General features: G+C 37.7%; 1 protein-coding gene across 3 annotated transcripts in view; it reads left to right on the forward strand.

Moving 5' to 3' along the window:
* CR1 (complement C3b/C4b receptor 1 (Knops blood group)) overlaps positions 1–18,369 on the forward strand; it is a 133,167-nt gene that overhangs the window by 87,343 nt on the left and 27,455 nt on the right. For all 3 annotated transcript variants that reach the window (XM_065532037.2, XM_065532049.2, XM_065532042.2), the window contains 5 exons: positions 10,039–10,124; positions 12,277–12,675; positions 14,648–14,824; positions 14,908–15,010; positions 17,376–17,461. In XM_065532037.2, the coding sequence (XP_065388109.1) occupies positions 10,039–10,124; positions 12,277–12,675; positions 14,648–14,824; positions 14,908–15,010; positions 17,376–17,461 (851 nt within the window). The remainder of the gene's footprint in view (positions 1–10,038; positions 10,125–12,276; positions 12,676–14,647; positions 14,825–14,907; positions 15,011–17,375; positions 17,462–18,369) is intronic.

Raw genomic sequence — 18,369 nt, forward strand, 5'->3', positions numbered from 1 at the left:
AGATGTTCAACATCATTAGTCATTAGGGAAGTGCAAATCAACCTGACTTTGTACCTATTAGGATGGTTATAATTTTTTAAAAAAAAAACAGGAAATAAAAGGTATTGGCGAGGATGTGGAGAAATTAGAACCCTTATACATTGCTGGTGGAAATGTAAAATGGTGCAGCACTGTGGAAAACAGTTTGGTGATTCCTCAAAAAGTTAAACATAGAATTACCATATGACCATCAATTCTACTCCTAGGCATATATCTAAAGAAATTGAAAACAAGGACTGAAGCAGATGCTCAACTACCAATGTCCGTAGCAGCTTTGTTCAGAATAGCCAAAAGGTAGAAACAACCCAAGTAATCTATGAGCAGATGAATGGATAAACGAAATGGAGCTTATACATTCCATGAAATATTCTTCAGCTATACAAAGAATAGAGTTCTGATACATGCTACAAGATGCATAAACTTTAAAAACATTATGCTAAGTGAAATAAGCCAGACACAAAAGGATAAATACTGTATTCCCCTTTTATGAAGTGCCGAAAATAAGAAAATTTATTGGATCACAAATAGATTAGAGATAACCAGTGGAAGGGGAGAATAAGGAGGTACTGCTCAATACATCCAGTTTCTCATTGGGATGGTGAAAATTTATGGAACTAAGCAGTGATAATTGTTGTATAATGTTGTGAATGTCATTGATGCCACGAATCATACCCTTAAAATGGTTTTAATGGCAAATTTTATGTTATATCTCTTTTACAACAATAAGAAAGACAAAAAAATTTAAAATATATTATGTGATATTAAGAAAGAAAAAAAGAGAAACAGTATAAGAAAAGTAAGAATTTAAATTAAAACGTATCAAATACGATTTAAAATTTTTGTTTAAGATATTGATACTTGGTCCAGTGCACCATAAAGACAAGAACTTTTTTTTTTTTTTTTTTTTGAGATGGAGTCTCGCTCTGTCACCAGGCTGGAGTGCAGTGGCACCATCTCGGTTCACTGCAACCTCCACCTAGGGTTCAAGCTATTATCTTGCCTCAGCCTGCTGAGTAGCTGGGACTACAGGCGTGCGCCACCGTGCCGAGCTAATTTTTGTATTTGTAGTAGAGACGCGGTTTCACCATATTGGCCAGGATGGTCTCGATCTCTTGACCTCGTGATCCACCTGCCTCAGCCTCCCAAAGTGCTGGGATTACAGGCGGGAGCCACCACACCTGGCCTGAAGACAAGAAATTTTGAACAAGAGAGCGCTAACTAACATGTTGAAATACATCAAACAAATACTGATATATAGAAGAGCTCATTCAGCTGTTTCAAAGGCAGAGCTCTGTAACACATGTAGTCTTAGCTAAAGAACTATCTCCCACCACTGGAAAGGAGGTCTTCTCTGACCAAACACACAGCATCTTGGAGTTAGCCAGGGTTAACTTGGATCATCTGGCTGGCTAGGAAAGGAGCACTCAGGGAGAAAGAGGATGGTCACCTTCCCAACCAGATTGGCCATTAGATCTATGTATCAACACAGTGACATACGGGAGAATTAAAATTCTAGTGTGCAAAAATATGACATATGTTAACAGAAAATGGACTGCAGGGAAATTTGTATTAGGTAAAACTGAGAGAAAATTAAGAGTACACAACAATAGATAAGCAATAGACAACCCGATATAAAAATGAGTAAACAATATGCACAGTCAATTCAAAAAGGAAACATAAAAATGGCCTAAATAAATGGCTAAAATAAATACTTAAGCAAAAAAGCTCAACTTCACTATGGTTTGGGGAAATGCAAATTAAAGCAACGATATCTCATGTTTTCACGGTCACATTAATAAAAGTTTAAAAGAGGGAAGTAGAGGTAAATAGGAATTTGAGGAAAAGGAACCTTCTTATAGTGGCTCGTTGGAATGTCAATTGCTGCAGCTTTCAAAAAAAAAAATCTTACACTATCCACAAACGAGGAAAGCATAGATATCTTCTTAGCTACTAATCCCACTCCTAGGAAAAGGAGTATTAATTACAATAGGTTCTTTATTGCAATATTGTTTATATAAGCAAAAAGAGCAAACAATCCTGACATCCTTCTATTAGCAGTAGGTTGAATAAATCATAAGACATCTACTATGAACTATTTTGCAGCAATCAAGAAGACTTAATTAGATCTCTGTTTAGGGTTTGAATGGGTGACCATGTTGTGATGTTAATAGAAAAAAATAATTTGCCAATAAGCATACAGAGTTTGTTCTCAATTTGGAAAAATAATGACAAATTTGGAGGAGATATCATAATGACAAATTTGGAGGAGATACATATGTGTGTTTGATTGGGTTTGGAAAAATCAGAACCACCTGAGATGGAGGTGGGAATGACAAAATAAACATGGTATTATAAGTGAATATATAGGCTATAAAATCATGTTGTTAAATTTCTGAAAATAAGTGCAACTTAAGCATATAACTAAGGAGTAGATGTTAACCTGGACAAATGAAACATAGATTGTTTTGAGCAAGAGATGGCAACATTTTTTGTAAGAGCCAGATAGTAAAATTTTCAATTTTGCAGACCATGCCATATCTATTGCAATTACTCAGTTCTGCCATTGCAGTGGAAAATTAGCCCTAGACAAATGAATGTGTGATTGTATTTTGATAAAGCTTCATTTACAAATACGGGCTATAGAACATATTTGGCCTGTAAGCCATCGGGTGAGAATCTCTGGTTAGATGAAGGGATTGAGAGCATTATTTTTCTTCAATTCTTGTTATTACGCAAAGTCAGAGGGTTTTCTAAAATAAATAAAAAGACAAATCAGCAAAATAATAATAGTTGAAAACTTCAGATTGGGCAAATAAGTGTACAAAAAAATCACATGTTGAGGAATAAGCTGCTTTGAATCTTGTGTGTTCGACTTTGAAACCTTTATCATAGTTATAAAAACCATTTATAAAAGTTGATATAACTCCACAGAGTACACCTCAATAAATTTGCACATAAAAGATATCAAAATGGCTATATTTTCTCATCACAATACACCAAAAACTAGGAATTAATGAGAAAATAATACATTAAAAATTCAAAGTTTTAGAAAACAGAGTACCTTAGATCTTGATCAAAGCGAAATTTAAAAACAGCCATTGCAGATTACCTGGAGAATAACAATCGCTAATGATCACTGAGTGCATGTGCCTCAAGCATTCTTCTAAGTCCTTTACATGAATTGGTTTACTTAGTCTTTAAAATACCCTTTGAATGGGATATCATGCATATTCCTCATTGTATAGAAGAGAAAACTGAGACAGACAGGTTAACTAATTTGTCGAAATTCATATGGCAGGTTGAGGTTAGAATTCGAATATTGCCAGTCAGCTTCAACAGCCTAGAATGGTAAGCCTTACATTATTTAGCTTCTTCATTAAGAATGCTGAAACATATATTACTCATAAAAATTTCTGGGGTGCTGATGCCAAAACTGTCCTCAGAGGAATTTTTCAATCCTTTTTGTTATTTGACAGGAAAAAATTCACATAAATGAAGAAAACATTTTGCTTAACAATTTTTAAATTATTAAAAACATGTAAAAGGCTGCTGGACTAAGGAATTAATAAAGTAATGCATAAGGAAAAAAGAAATCATAGAAATGATAAAGAAATCTAAAAGCAGATTCTTTAAAGTGACCAATTATAAAACAAACAGACTGGGTCAATTGTAATTTCACAAAATAACAATTCTACAAATACATGTGAATGAGAAAGAAAACATAACCCTGTTGATATTGAAGAGATTTAATACTTGATAAAAATATTATATCTTCTCTATTCTAATAAAATTTAAAATATCCATGAAATGTACCATGTCAGAAGAAAAATACAATTTACCAGGTGTACTTTAAAATGGGCAGAATTGCCGATAAATCCATATCTGTTTGAGTCCCTATTTTCAATTCTTTTAGGTATATACCCAGAAGTGGAATTGCTGGGGGATAAGGTAATTCTGTTTAACTTTTTGGAGAATTGTCAGACTATTTTCCGCAGCTGCTGTACCATTTTACATCCCCATCAGCAATGCACAAATGTTCCAATTTCTCTACATCCTCACCAACACTTGTTATTTTCTGGTTTTAAAAAAATAATTATTATACCACCTTAAAAGGGACTGAAGTCAGTTTGATTTGCATTTCCCTAATGACTAATGATGTGGAGCATCTTTTCGTGTGTTTATTGGCCATTTGTATGTCTTTTTTGGAAAAATGTCTATTCTCATCCTTGGCCCACTTCCTAATTGGGTTGTTTGTTTCATTGTTACTGAGTTACAGGAGTCCTTCATATGTTCTAAGTATTAAACTCTTATCAGATAGGATTTTCACATATTTTCTATCATTCTGTGGGTTGTCTTTTTAATCTCTTGGTGGCATCTTTTGTTCTTGGCTTGGACTGCCGGGCACTTCAGTTCCTCACTACGTGGGCATCTCCAAAGGACAACTGGCATCTCCCAGAATGAGCATCTCAAAAAGAGAGGAAAACATTGCAGTGCTTTTTGTGATTAGCCTCTGAAGTTGCACACTATCTTTTCCACTTTATTCTATTCATTAGAATCAAGTCACGAAGCACAGCCCACATTCAAAAAGAGAGGAAATGGGCTCCATCACTTGAAGGGACATGTATAAAATAATTTGTGTACATATTTAAAACCACCACAAAGAAGCACCTTCAAAAAAAGACAATGGCCCAGTTTTGTAACTCTTTTTAAGCTTCAAGAAATAGATAATCCAAGTATTGATATTATTTAAACTGATATGGAACACAGAAATAAAATTATAGTCATATTAAACTTTGCCAAAGATTACAAATGAAATTAAAATAAAATATATCTCTGGCTCATTTGCTAATATAAATGCTAAACATCTTAATTTGAATATTAAATAAAAACAATATTAAAAGAATTATGCAAGCTGAACAAGTAGGGTTATTCCAGAAATGGTTCCAAATTAGGAAATCCACAAACTTACAATATTAAAGAGTATAACTTTTCTTAAATGTCATATAAATATAATCTCTAATGCCAAAAAACATAATGAATGGTTAAAATCTAAAAGCATGCTTGAATGTAATTAAAGGTCAAAGGAAAAGAGCACTTGGCACCCTTCCTGTTATTCAAAGTAGTTGTGGAAATTCAAACCAGTAAAATGACAGCCCCCTATATTTAGAGAGATATACATATGGATATAGCTAGAGAGAGAGAGAAGGTAAATTTATTATTAACTGATGGTTGTTTACCTGAAAACCCGAAGGAATTGTTTGAAAGGTTATTAGAACTAATTAGAAATAGTAGTGAGATATCTAGCAAAGAATAAATACTTATAAATTAATTACTTCCTTTATATAGGTAACAACCAAATAGAATATAAGCAGTAAAAATATCATTCACAACAGAAACAAAATCATCCAGAAAGAAATTTAACAAGAAATATATAGGACTTATAAGCAGAAGATTTAAAAGAGGGGGACATAAAAAAATACTTGAAGAAATGGAGGATATAACATTTTATTTAAAAGATTTAATGTTGTGGTGATGTTAACTATCCCTGAATTAGTATGCAAATTTAATGTAATTCCTATCAGTTCCAATGACATTCTTTTTTTAATTTGACAAGATGTCTGTAATTGTCATGAGACCCACCAAAAGAATATTCTGAGATAATAACAAGAAGGGTGTTTGACACCAGACCAGAGGTGGGTTCGATACCCACCTCTCAGTACCTGGTAACCACCTTTCTACTCTCTACTTCTATGAATTCAACTGTTTTAGATTTCACATGTAAGAAAGATCATGTGGTATTAGTTCTGTGCCTAGCTTATTTTGGAAGGTATTTTAAGGCACACATACGTTGTAGTGTCATTATGTTGTAATTTTTCCTGACCTGATGTCCCATGCCTGTAAAATCCTTCTATTGAAGCCTAGGCTCTTTCCCTAGGACTCCCTGTCTGGAATAATAAATACCTTACCTCTGTATTTAACAGAATTGTTCTGTCTGCATATAGTCCCCACTTTTTCTTCAAGTAGTTTCTCAAACAAATGCAGTTTTTTTCCTGAAAGGATGAATAAAAATTTAACCGCTTTAAATCTTTATATATAGATATATTTTAAACCAAACGACTCACATTGTACATGGTTTTATAGCCGTCTTTAATACTTATGAACGATATTGTATAATTATTCTAATTATTATATATTACTCTACAACACCATTTTTAGTGGTTGTATATTGGTTATTACTTGGATAGTCCATAACCTACCTAACAAAGTCCTTAATATCTGGAATTAAAGTGGTTTCACATTTCAGCTGTTAGCAAAAACACTACAATGCACGATCCTGTACACATGAAAAGAAATGAGGGGAGGACTTCACTGACTTCAAAGACAGCTTAAGGATTCAGATCTTCACATCGACACAAGAGACAAGATTTGCAGATTTGGGTAAAAGGCTATGCACGGTTTTAAGCCTTTCAGTACATATTGCCAAAGTGCCCTCCACTAAACTTTGATCATGACCTGTGGAGTGAGTCACAACAATGACTCTTTCTTTGAGTTTATATTACTACTAGGTTTTGTCAATTTGCCAATCTAATAGGCAAAAATGGCATTTTATTTGCATTTTAAAGTGTATTTATCATGTTATAAGTGAAGCTAAACTTTTCATATGTTAATTTGACTATTTCTATTTTTCCTTTGTAAATTATTTGTTCATAATTCTTTACCATTTTTCTACTTGGTTGTTCACCTTTTTCTAATTGATGTATAAGAGTTGTTTTTATTATTTTTCCTCTGTGGTTTGTCTTTGGATTTGTATGTAGAAAGGTTTATTTGTAATTATTCAATTTTATCAATGTTGTTCATAGTAGCATTTGCCTAAATCACCCAGTTCTTTTATTGTTTTATTTTTGACATTTAATCTTTGATACACATGTCATGAGGCAGAGATCTAGCTTAGCTTTTCAGATTTTTTTTTTTTTTTTTTTTTTTTTTTTTTTTTTTTTTTGAGACGGAGTCTCGCTCTGTCACCCAGGCTGGAGTGCAGTGGCCGGATCTCAGCTCACTGCAAGCTCCGCCTCCCGGGTTTGCGCCATTCTCCTGCCTCAGCCTCCTGAGTAGCTGGGACTACAGGCGCCCGCCACCTCGCCCGGCTAGTTTTTTGTATTTTTAGTAGAGACGGGGTTTCACCGTGTTAGCCAGGATGGTCTCGATCTCCTGACCTCGTGATCCGCCCGTCTCGGCCTCCCAAAGTGCTGGGATTACAGGCTTGAGCCACCGCGCCCGGCTAGCTTTTCAGATATTTGTCCTATGAATGAATAATTCAGTTTTCCGTGTCTTGAAATTCCATCTTTATCACTGCAAATTTCTTACAAAAACTTGTATCTATTTCTTGGGTTTTCCCCCACTTTGCTCTAGGGATCTGTGTCTCTATTCCTGCATCATTTCAATTATTTTGCATTTTAAATGCATTTTAACATCCCTTCTGTTTTTGTGCCATAAAATACCTTCCAAAATAAGCTAGGCACAGAAGAACTAATATCGCATGATCTTACTTACATGTGAAATCTAAAACAGTTGAACTCATAGAAGTAGAGAGTAGAAAGGTGGTTACCAGGCACGAAGAGCTGGGGAGCTGAGATTTGGTCAAAGGGCACAGAGTTTGAGTTAGACAGAAGGAGTAAGTTTCAGAGATCTATTCCACAGTGTGATGACTATAGTTAATAATAATGTGTATTTCAAAATTGCCGGCCGGGCACAGTGTCTCATGCCTGTAGCACTTTGGGAGGCAGAGGCATCCGAATTGCTTAAGCCTAGAAGTTAGAAATTAGCCTGGGCAAAATGGCAAAACCCTGTCTCTACCAAAAAATACAAAAATTAGCCGGGTGTGGCAGCACATACCTGTAGTCCCAGCTACTGGGAGGCTAAGGTGGGAGAATGGTTTGCACCCGGGAGGCAAGGGTTGCGGTGAGCCAAGATCACATCACTGCACTCCAGCCTGGGTGACAGAGCCAGACCCTATCAAAAATAAAAGAAAGAAAAGAAAAAAATATTACTAAAAGAGTAGATTTTAAATATTCTCACCACACACACACATACACACACACAGAGACACGAAGTATGTGTGAGGTGATGGACATGTTAGCTTAATTTAATCATTTGCAACAGAAACATATATCAAAACACCACATTTTACCCTATAAATATATGCAATTATTATTTGTTCATAAAAATAACATCAAATTAAAAAAAAAAATCACTGTGTTTTTGCAGCCATACGTAGGCTGGAACCTGCTTCACATTTTGGCTCCAATGTTCTAGCTTAGTTACGTTAAGCTCTAGCTTAGCAAGCACACCCAAAACAACCTCTAGGAGACCAAAAGTCAGAGGACACCCATGATCCTGTGCTCTTAGACAACTTTTAAATGTATGATAGGAGACAGGCAGAGGAAAACACAGGTAATAACAGGATTATCCTGTTCTTTCCATACTCCAGTGGTTCTCAACTTGTTTATTTGCAGCAATTTTTAAGATTTTTTTTCTTGGCACACTTGAAAAGTTTTTACACCACAGCCTATATTAAACAGGCTAGCAATAAGTAAAATTCAATCACTACCTAAAACGTAAAAGAGACTCACTGTGTCTACAAAAACATTGACTACTATTGCCATAGTCACATGGTTCCCTTTAGCTTTCTGTCACTGTTTTGGGAAGAGCTGGTATATCAGTTAGGAATTCCAGCTGTAAAAGACAGAAGAAATAAAATAACAGGATCTCAAACACAGATAGTAGTTTACTTCTCTCTCAGGTTAAAAATCACGAAAGTAGGCAGTCCAGCATTTATACAATGACTCCATAATCCACAGAAACCTGGGTTCCTTCCATTTTGCTACTCTGACCTCCTCAAAATGAGACTCCATCTTATCTCATGGTCCAAATTCCAGCCAGTATAGAGGACACAGGGAAGAAGGGAAGGCCAATTCCTTTAAAGACACTTCCCAGAAGTTGCACAAGACACTCCGCTTACATCCTCTGGCCAGAAGTTAGTACATGGCTGTGCCTGGCTGTAAGGAAAGATGAGAAGTGAAACCTTTATTGCAGGTGGCCAATGGCCCAGTTAAAAGTAGAGGGTTCCATTACTAATGAAGGAGAGGAAAGTGGATACTGGGGATGGCACCATAGTCTTTGCTACAAATGGTTACTGCCCTGATCATATTTCTTGCATAATCAAGAGGAAAAGTTCTTAACTCTTGCGGTTACTGCCTCATCGTTATATGGCATTCCATTTTACCCTTTAATTTTTACTTGGTCAAGTTTAGCCCTGCTGTACACCAGAACACATGAATAGCTTTGCTCAGGATTCTTTGTGACATTGTTCACAGTTAATATTATGGATACCTAATAAATTTTTTAAAAGACAAAATGTTCTACATTTTGTGGCCTGCTCTAGACAGTTTTATGGCAAAGTGAGTGAGTATCCCTGCCTTTTACATTTCAAGTGTAGGAGTGTTTAGCTGTCTCCTCTGGCTCTCATTTACTGACTCTTCTGAGTAAATCCATTGTTCTTTCCTTTATGCAAGAGACTATCTGAGCACCCAAAGCTTGAAAGTCTCTAAGCTAGGTGCTATAGTGTTATGTATTTCAGTAAGACATTTTCCCTACTTAATCCAGGAGCTTGTCATTTCTTTGCTGGAAGTACACATGGATAAAATAACTGCAAGCTTTCTGAATGACTTAAATACAAAAATGTCCCATGAAGAAAAAGGGAAATATCTCATTGAGTTGTGAGTGATTAGGAATAAAAATGAATTGGAGAGGTCAAAATGTAAGCTTGTCCTTAAAAAGAAAGGACTAATTTGCAGATGGAGATGGGGTTTCTTCCTTCCGAGGTCTGCCATGGTGTAATCTGTCCTGTAATATCTAGTGTCTACCTGCTATTATTTTCTAAATGGTGAGTTAAATGGGAAATATGTGTAGAGTACAATCATTTTTTATCCTTTGCTTTAGGTTTCGACTCATTGGTTCCCCATCTACTACTTGTCTCGTCTCAGGCAATAATGTCACGTGGGATAAGGAGGCACCTATTTGTGAGAGTAAGTTGAAATACTTTTCTCCACAAATTCCTCTATGTGATCCTGACTTGCCCCTGGAGTATGAAGAATAAATCGAATCCTTCTTGCACGAAGTAGTCTCTCAGATAGTTGAAAATAGGAGTCAGATGCTTCATGGTCTTCCTGGCTTTTCTTTATCTTAAAAGGTGATTTATCTGAAACTGTGGGCTTGAACCCAGGCAAAATAGCTCTACTTTCCTATTACAATAGTAAACCTTTCCAGTATAGAGAGTATTGTCCTTAATGAGTACATTTTAAAGGCATTAGACAAAATTAGATCTGTCTTTGCCAACTCTTACTATCTATCAGGTTACAATTCCACAAAGTAGGCTACTCATTTTCTTGTTATTCTAATCCAAATAATAAAAAGAACTCTTCTTACAGTTCTTAGCAATTTCCCTAATCCTCTGGTCATTTTGAGTTCTAATCCTCCTTCAATTCTTTTAGGCTCATGTCTTTAGTCGTATTTGTTCTTGATTAGCTGACCCTCCATTTTTCCCATAAGATACTTTTAAATCAATCTCCAAAACTTTAAAAACATGAAAGGATGATTGCAAATTGGCAAAGTGTTATAGCTGTGAAGAAATCAGCATCACACACAGAACTGATGGCAGCAAAAGTAGGCACAGATTTCCAGAAAGCTAATGGCCAATATAAACAAAAGCCTGAAAGTAAACACCCTCTGACACACAATTCCGTTTCCCAGAATTTAGCCCAAGAAAATAATCATGAAATAGTCCCATAATTTTGGTCCAGAGATACTCAATGCAATAATATTTGGGATAGTGGAAAATGTTAAACAACCTAAATGTTCAGCATGGTTTGAAAATAGCTTGCAGAAAAAATAAGGTGTATTTTAATGGCTATAAGTTTTTAAGAAATGTAAAAAAGTGCACCATGAGGAATTAAAGGCTGAGATGCCTCATCCAAGTGGGAAGAGCATATCTGTGAAGCTACATGACTGATTATTATTCAGCCACCAAATATGGTAGTATAGAAAACACATCTATACATACATATGCATGTATCCACATAAGTATCTAAGAGGATATAATTAAATTGTTACAAATAGTTCTTTGAACCATTTTCATTTTCTTCTTTCTTTTTGTCCATATTTTTAAAATTTCCTCCAATGAATGTGTTCATTGTATTCACTAATATTCCTCCCCGCTAAATTAACATTGACTTTTAAAGACTAAATGAATGAGAATATATACAAGGTGCCTCCCATACCTGCCAAGAACTTGCAATTCTATGAAATAATTCAAATTATCAAAGAATTATCAGTTTACTATACGAAGTTTTCTAGGCATGGCACCTTTTGTAATGAAACTGCACATTGTGCACATGTACCCTAGAACTTAAAGTGTAATAATAATAGTAATAATAATAAAACCTTGAAAACATAAAAAAAGAAAGGAATGCAAAAAAAAATCTTTCCATGACATTAAATATTCTTTGAAAAATGGTTTTTAATGGGAGCATTATATTCCAAAGTTTGTATATTCAATAAAGTATTTAATCATTCTTCTAAAAAAAAATTTACACTTCTGCATTTATAGGTCAGTAATCATTTAATTGAGTCAACACTAGTTATGTGTGTATGTGTGTGTAGTCACTTAGCCAATATGTGAATACTATTATCTTATGACAGAACACAGTGTTCATTTATCATTTTATTGCCCCTACATCTGCCATTATTTCGTTTTTCATGCCTTATCTTTTGTATTTCCTTTGCTCTCTTTTTCTTGATAAATAATGCCAGAAGTGGTATATTTAACCTGCGAAGAGATTACTTTAATAACCTATAGGAGAAAATGTCCAGCAGTAGATAAGTACCTTAACAATCTGTGATAAAATCACATGTATTATCCACTTAAAATTATAAATATGTAAACCAAAAAATACATGTTTTTTTGGTGAAATACTTAACTATGAGCAGAACCAGTATCATACACACCTAAATTTCAACTAGGTAAAAATGTCTGATTATTAGCAAATATTTTAAGAAAATAACAGTATTGTAATTCCATTTAGAAAATTATTGGATTATTTGCATTTGGTATTTAAATTCATAGTAAAATAATTCATTATTAAAAAATAAGCTGTTTTACCACACTCTTCCTTCTCTCAGTCATATCTTGTAAGCCACCTCCAACCATATCCAATGGAGACTTCTACAGCAACAACAGAACATCTTTTCACAGTGGAACAGTGGTAACTTACCAGTGCCACACTGGACCAGATGGAGAACAGCTGTTTGAGCTCATGGGAGAACGGTCAATATATTGCACCAGCAAAGATGATCAAGTTGGTGTTTGGAGCAGCCCTCCCCCTCGATGTATTTCTACTAATAAATGCACAGCTCCAGAAGTTGAAAACGGAATTAGAGTACCAGGAAATAGGAGTTTCTTTTCCCTCAATGAGATCGTGAGATTTAGATGTCAGCCCGGCTTTGTCATGGTAGGGTCCCACACTGTGCAGTGCCAGACCAACGACAGATGGGGGCCCAAGCTGCCACACTGCTCCAGGGGTGAGTGTGAGCCATCAATACTTTGCTGGGTGTGAAGGTATATATAGATGATAGGAGTTGCTGAAATTAAGGAAGAAGTGTGTAAGGAGTATGAAATTGGCATAAACACTTTAAGCATTATAGTAGCTTCACTGTCTGTTATCTCTGTTAATACTTGTCTCAAAGTAATGGCTTGTTCTCTCATCTATAGTAGACATATTTTATATGCATTTTTAAATTTACCATTTACAGTGAATATATGAGGTAGCTACTATTGGTATCCCCATTTTACTTTGAGAGAACTGAGTCTTAGTGATATTAAAGAACTTTTCCAAAGCTCTGACTCCAGAGCCTAATGATCATGTACAGTGGAATGTCTAATGAACAATAATGAGTAATAGTGGTGATCATATCTCTATCCCTGGAGTGGGGCAGTAGGCAAGTGAGCCATGAGGACCAAAATGAGAGCATCAAATCAAAAAGGCCTTGGACTTCAACTCTTTCACATTATAACTGAAAAGACTGAAGCTCAGAAAAAGTGTTTCACTCAAATACAAACAAATATATATACACATATATATACTTGATATATAATTATATATGGTTCAGATTGAGGCTCAAATTCATTCTTGGAGGTTTGTTGATTGTTTTGTTTGTTTGTTTGTTTGTTTGAGACAGGGTCTCACTCTGTTGCCCAGGCTGGAGTACAATTGTACAATCATAGTTCACTGAAGCCTCTAACTCCTGGGCTCAAGTAAGACCCCTGCCTCAGTCTCACAGGTAGCTGGAACTCCAGGTACACACTACGGCATCTGGCTAATTTTTGTTTATTTTTAGAGACAGAGTCTTGCTATGTTGCCCAGGCTGATCTTGAGCCCCTGTCTTCAAACAATCCTCCTGCCTCAGCCTCCCAAAGTACTGGGATTTCAGGCCTGGGCCACCATGCCTGCATTTTGATGCCCTGAGAACACACCAATTGTCCTGTGCATGGAGGCAGCCAATATTCAGGTTAAAATATGGTCTAAGCAATAGATTCTATCACTAAAATGTCTGTAGCTTTTTTTTTTCTTTGAGGGGGGATTGTTCTTTTTGTTTATTTTTAATTTATTAATCTTTAATTTTTGTGGGTACATAGTAGGTGTATATATTTATGGGGTACATGAAATGTTTTGATACAGGCATGCAATGTAAAATAATCATGAAGAATGAGGTATCCATGCCCTTAAGCATTTATCTTTTGTGTTACAAAAAATCCAATTACACTCTTTCATTTTTAAACCTATGATTAAGTTATTACTAACTACAGTCACCCTGTCACGCTATCAAATACTACGTCATATTCATTCTTTCTTCTTTTTTTTTTGTACCCATTAACTGTCCCCACCTCCCCTCCCTACCCTCACCCCCTGCCCCCATGACTTTGTTCTTGATGCCTCCTCTTTTCTTAGCTGAAATGACTGGCTTAACACAGAGTGGGAAGAATTAGAATTGGTCACAGGGACAGAAAGGAAGCTAACAGTTCAGCCTTGTGCTGGCTGAAAGAGGGACAGGGAGTGAGGAAAATGAAGACTAGGTGAAGGTGTCTGTTAGATGAGACCTTGGCAACAGTACCCCTTGCTGCTGCCTTACGCGTGAGCTTGAGGGATTGCCTCTATAGGAAATGGAAGAGTGGCCAAGCCACAAACACTCACGACTCTGTGCTCCATAACCAGTAGTTGAAAGCAAGAGGAATATGCTGCCTTGTAGTCTTCGGAACATGTTTCAGTAGAAAAAAAAACACAGACAAGGTGTTGGAGAGACTTTGATTCTAGTCACAGTTCTGCTTGGTATCCTTGGTTTCCTTGTTAGTGACGTGCGGCTACTGAACTACCAATCTTCTCTTTTAATAGCTGCCCTCTGCAATGACGATTTTTAAGCTCTCAGGCTAGCTTAAGATGTAGCAAAGGAAATTCCCCCATAATTAACAAGTGCTCTGGAACTGTCCTTTCCACAGTGTGTCAGCCGCCTCCAGAAATCCTGCATGGTGAGCATACTCCAAGCCATCAGGACAAATTTTCACCTGGGCAGGAGGTGTTCTACAGCTGTGAGCCCGGCTATGACCTCAGAGGGGCTGCGTCTCTGCATTGCACGCCCCAGGGAGACTGGAGCCCTGAAGCCCCCATATGTACAGGTGCCTTGACTCTCTGGCTTCCAGATTGCTGTTTCCCCCTCACATAGAGGTCTTACTCCTGTTGTTTTATTTTTTTCTTCTAGTGAAATCCTGTGATGAATTCCTGGGACAACTCCCTCATGGCCGTGTGCTGTTTCCACTCAATCTCCAGCTTGGAGCAAAGGTGTCCTTTGTTTGCGATGAAGGGTGAGTATGACCCAGGGTTGAGACCAAGGACTCAGTGTGGAGAATCACTTCTGTGAGTTCAGGAGTTAATCCAAACCAGGAGCCGACCTAGTAGATAAGAAGTACCCAGAGAGATGAATTTATGGAAGGGTAGTTTAGAAATAAGGATAGGGACTAAGTGGTACCACTTTCAGAAGACAATGAGAAAATGGCACATACAGCTCAATGTCAGGTACAAACCTAAATACAGTCACTGATCTTGAGTACACAGTTGGAACTTGAAGTGAATGGGTATGTATTTATTTGGAGGCAAAAGAACATAATTTTATAAAGGCTGTGCTAGAAAAAAAAATAAGGAATAAGACAAAAATTGTTTGTCCCATGATAAGGAAGGCAAAGGTCGCTTAGGAAACTTAAAACCAATCAACAGCGGAATCTGTAACAGTGCATGGGTAAGTGTGTTTTCACCCAATAATGTATCTTCAGGTCAGGAATGGCCAGTGTAATTCTTTTAATGCAGGATTCTTCTCAGCCACTTTGCCAGCCAATGACTTCTGGCCAGCAATGCCCCTGCCCAGGCCTTGTGTGGGCCCGGGCTCACTGCAGGAAACACCACATCTACTCGGCCCACCAGGCAGCGCCTGGCTGGTGCTCTGACTCAGACCCTGGGGCCCCCACGACTGCACACTCAGCCCCTGGTGGGAGGGGGTGTTTGAGTGAGCGAGTGTGGGGTCCAGCTGGCCACTCCAAGCACCTGCACAGGAATGGGGTCCGAGCAGTGCTTGCAGCTGGACCAGGCATGTCGCACTGAAGGAAATGTGGTGGTACCCAAACAGGGGTGCCCACGACCCTGAAGCCCAGAGCGGGTATTACAGCACGCTAACAGCTCGTAGTATTTGATAATGCCCGCAGCCCAACAGATGGCGGTGTGTTTAACAGCTCTGTCAATCCTGTAGCCCCGTTCAGGCCTGCATCTCTGGGGCTGGCTTGACCCACTGCTGCTTCCTGTCACGTGGTGCAGCTGCCCTCCCACAGCAGAGGGCGGAGGGCCACAGTGTTACAGGCTTCTTTGTACCTGTATTTGGTGGGTCCTGAGTTCTTGTCCCACATCCAAGAAATATAAGGTTATGCTATCAATGAAAGGGTGAGGAGGGTAGAGAAGAGTTTTACTGAGCGACGATCTTAGCGGAGAGGAGACACGAGGTGGTCCCCCAGATGAAGTCAGGGGTTCTCTCTCTGTCCCTCAGTGTGGCTGGTTCTGGGGCTTTTATGGACTCAGAATGGGGAGCCTGTGCTGATTGGTTTGTGAGTATGCAAAAAAGACTAAAACAAAGACACCACTCAAAGGTGGGCACAGCAGTGTAAAAACCAATTAGGGAAGCGCAGGTATATGTAAAACAGATGAAGAGTGAGGAGCAATCAGAGGAAAGCACACCAAACAGGAAGAGAGGTTTTCAAGCCAGTCCATGGATTTACCTGGAACTTGTAGCGAGGCTTTAAACTGTCTTCAACTTCAAGGTCGGGTTTCATCGGGATCCGCCCCATCTGCCTAGGATTTGTCTGCCTCCTGCTTCTATCAGTTTCAAGTGGTATTATTAGTTGTTTATGTGTATCCATTACTCTTGGTGGTGTGCACTATGAGTCTGGAGGGATAACTAGATTGGGCAATTAAGCAGTTATTTTTAATGATTTCCAAGGAATCTTTGGCATTTACAAAGTGCACCATCCAATAATGATGTCTAATTTCAGAATGATTTCAGATTTCAGAAGGGAAGCAGGACTCAATAATCAGTTGGGCATTTCGGGGCAGCAAAGACTCTTACCCCCCTCTTCTTTATTTCTTAGAGCACGTGGTTCAGCATGCTTCTGTGAGCCTCCTCTGGCCCGTTACAATTGTAGTGGCAAGAAGAACAGTGCCCACATTCTCTTTCTAGATGTTCCTGGCTTTGCTTACCAAATCGAGAGTTGTTCTGCCTCATGACCCACTAATGAGAATAAGTGGGATGTCAGAGAGCCATCAATGAAAGATGACACCTGAAGGTTATAGCTCTTGTGCCCATGGAGAAGTCTGGTTCTGTGTTCATGCCTTCTGTAGGTGATGCTGGGCTATGAAGTTTATATGGCAATTATGCACATCAGCTCCAATTGCTTTGCCAGTCACAGGGTACCATGGTTCTTTAGAGTAAATTGGCCTTTGAGTTTCTGCCAGCTACTGAAGAATTCAGATCCCCAGTGAACTAAGAGTTTTAGCTGGGCCTGAACCTAAGAACCAAATGATAGTCAAGGAGGAAAATGGTAGTGAGGAAGCTGAGCATCTGTTAGTGAAGAAATCAAGGGAGAGATGGGAATTGCTCATACATTTGCTACCACTTTTTTTTTTCTTTAGGTTCCGATTAAAAGGCAGGTCTGCTAGTCATTGTGTCTTGGCTGGAATGAAAGCCCTTTGGAATAGCAGTGTTCCAGTGTGTGAACGTGAGTAGAAAGAACTATGTGGTTTGGATAACGCTCCTTATCTTTGTTTTCCAGTGTGTTTTTCCTCATGGAATCACCTGTTGTCTGGATCTTTACTTAACTAAATTACGGATAAAAAATACTTCTTTGTTGGAAGAATTTCAAGAAGGGTCTTGTAGGTCTTCTCTGACATGCGTTTTTGTTACTAATCTGTAAATCACTTAGTTTAATGACAGTGTTTAACTTTGTGGGGAATGTGAGCAAGAAACTAGATGACATAAAGGTGCAGCACGTTTTAGTTAGTCATTTATTTTTAGTTTTCTTATCAAGGAGGAATCTTTCTTAAATGTTTATGTTTTCTTTTTTCTTTTTTGAGACACAGTAACCCAGGACAGAGTGGAATGGTGCAATCACAGCTCACTGCAGCCTCAATCTCCTGGGCTCGCACCTCAGCCTCCTAGTAGTTGGGACAACAGGTGCATGCCACCACATCTGGCTAATTTTTGTATTTTTTGCAGAGATAGAATCTCGCCATATTGCCCCAGCTGGTCTCAAACTCCTGGGCTCAAGATATGCTCCTACCTTGGCCTCCAAAAGTGTTAGGATTACAAGTGTGAGCAATCATGCCCAGCCAAATTTTTATGTTCTTTTATCCCCTCACATGTCATAAACAATTTAGTCAGCTTCTTATTTGACCTGCAGCATTTAATGACATAGGGCTTCCCGTGTGCCAGGACTTTCCATGAGTAGAAAAAGCAACGAATAGCGAGTGAATAGTGAAGACACCTCCCTACTTTCCTGGGGTGTATTTTCTTGAAGCAGACTGTGAACAAGGAAATAAATAAGTAAACAAAATTCTAAAAATTATAGTACATAAAATGGCAGTTTAAATAGGCATGTTATAGAGAAAATAAAACAGAGTTACATGA

This window comes from Macaca fascicularis, chromosome 1 (assembly GCF_037993035.2).
Source record: "Macaca fascicularis isolate 582-1 chromosome 1, T2T-MFA8v1.1".
Taxonomy (NCBI): Eukaryota; Metazoa; Chordata; class Mammalia; order Primates; family Cercopithecidae; genus Macaca; species Macaca fascicularis.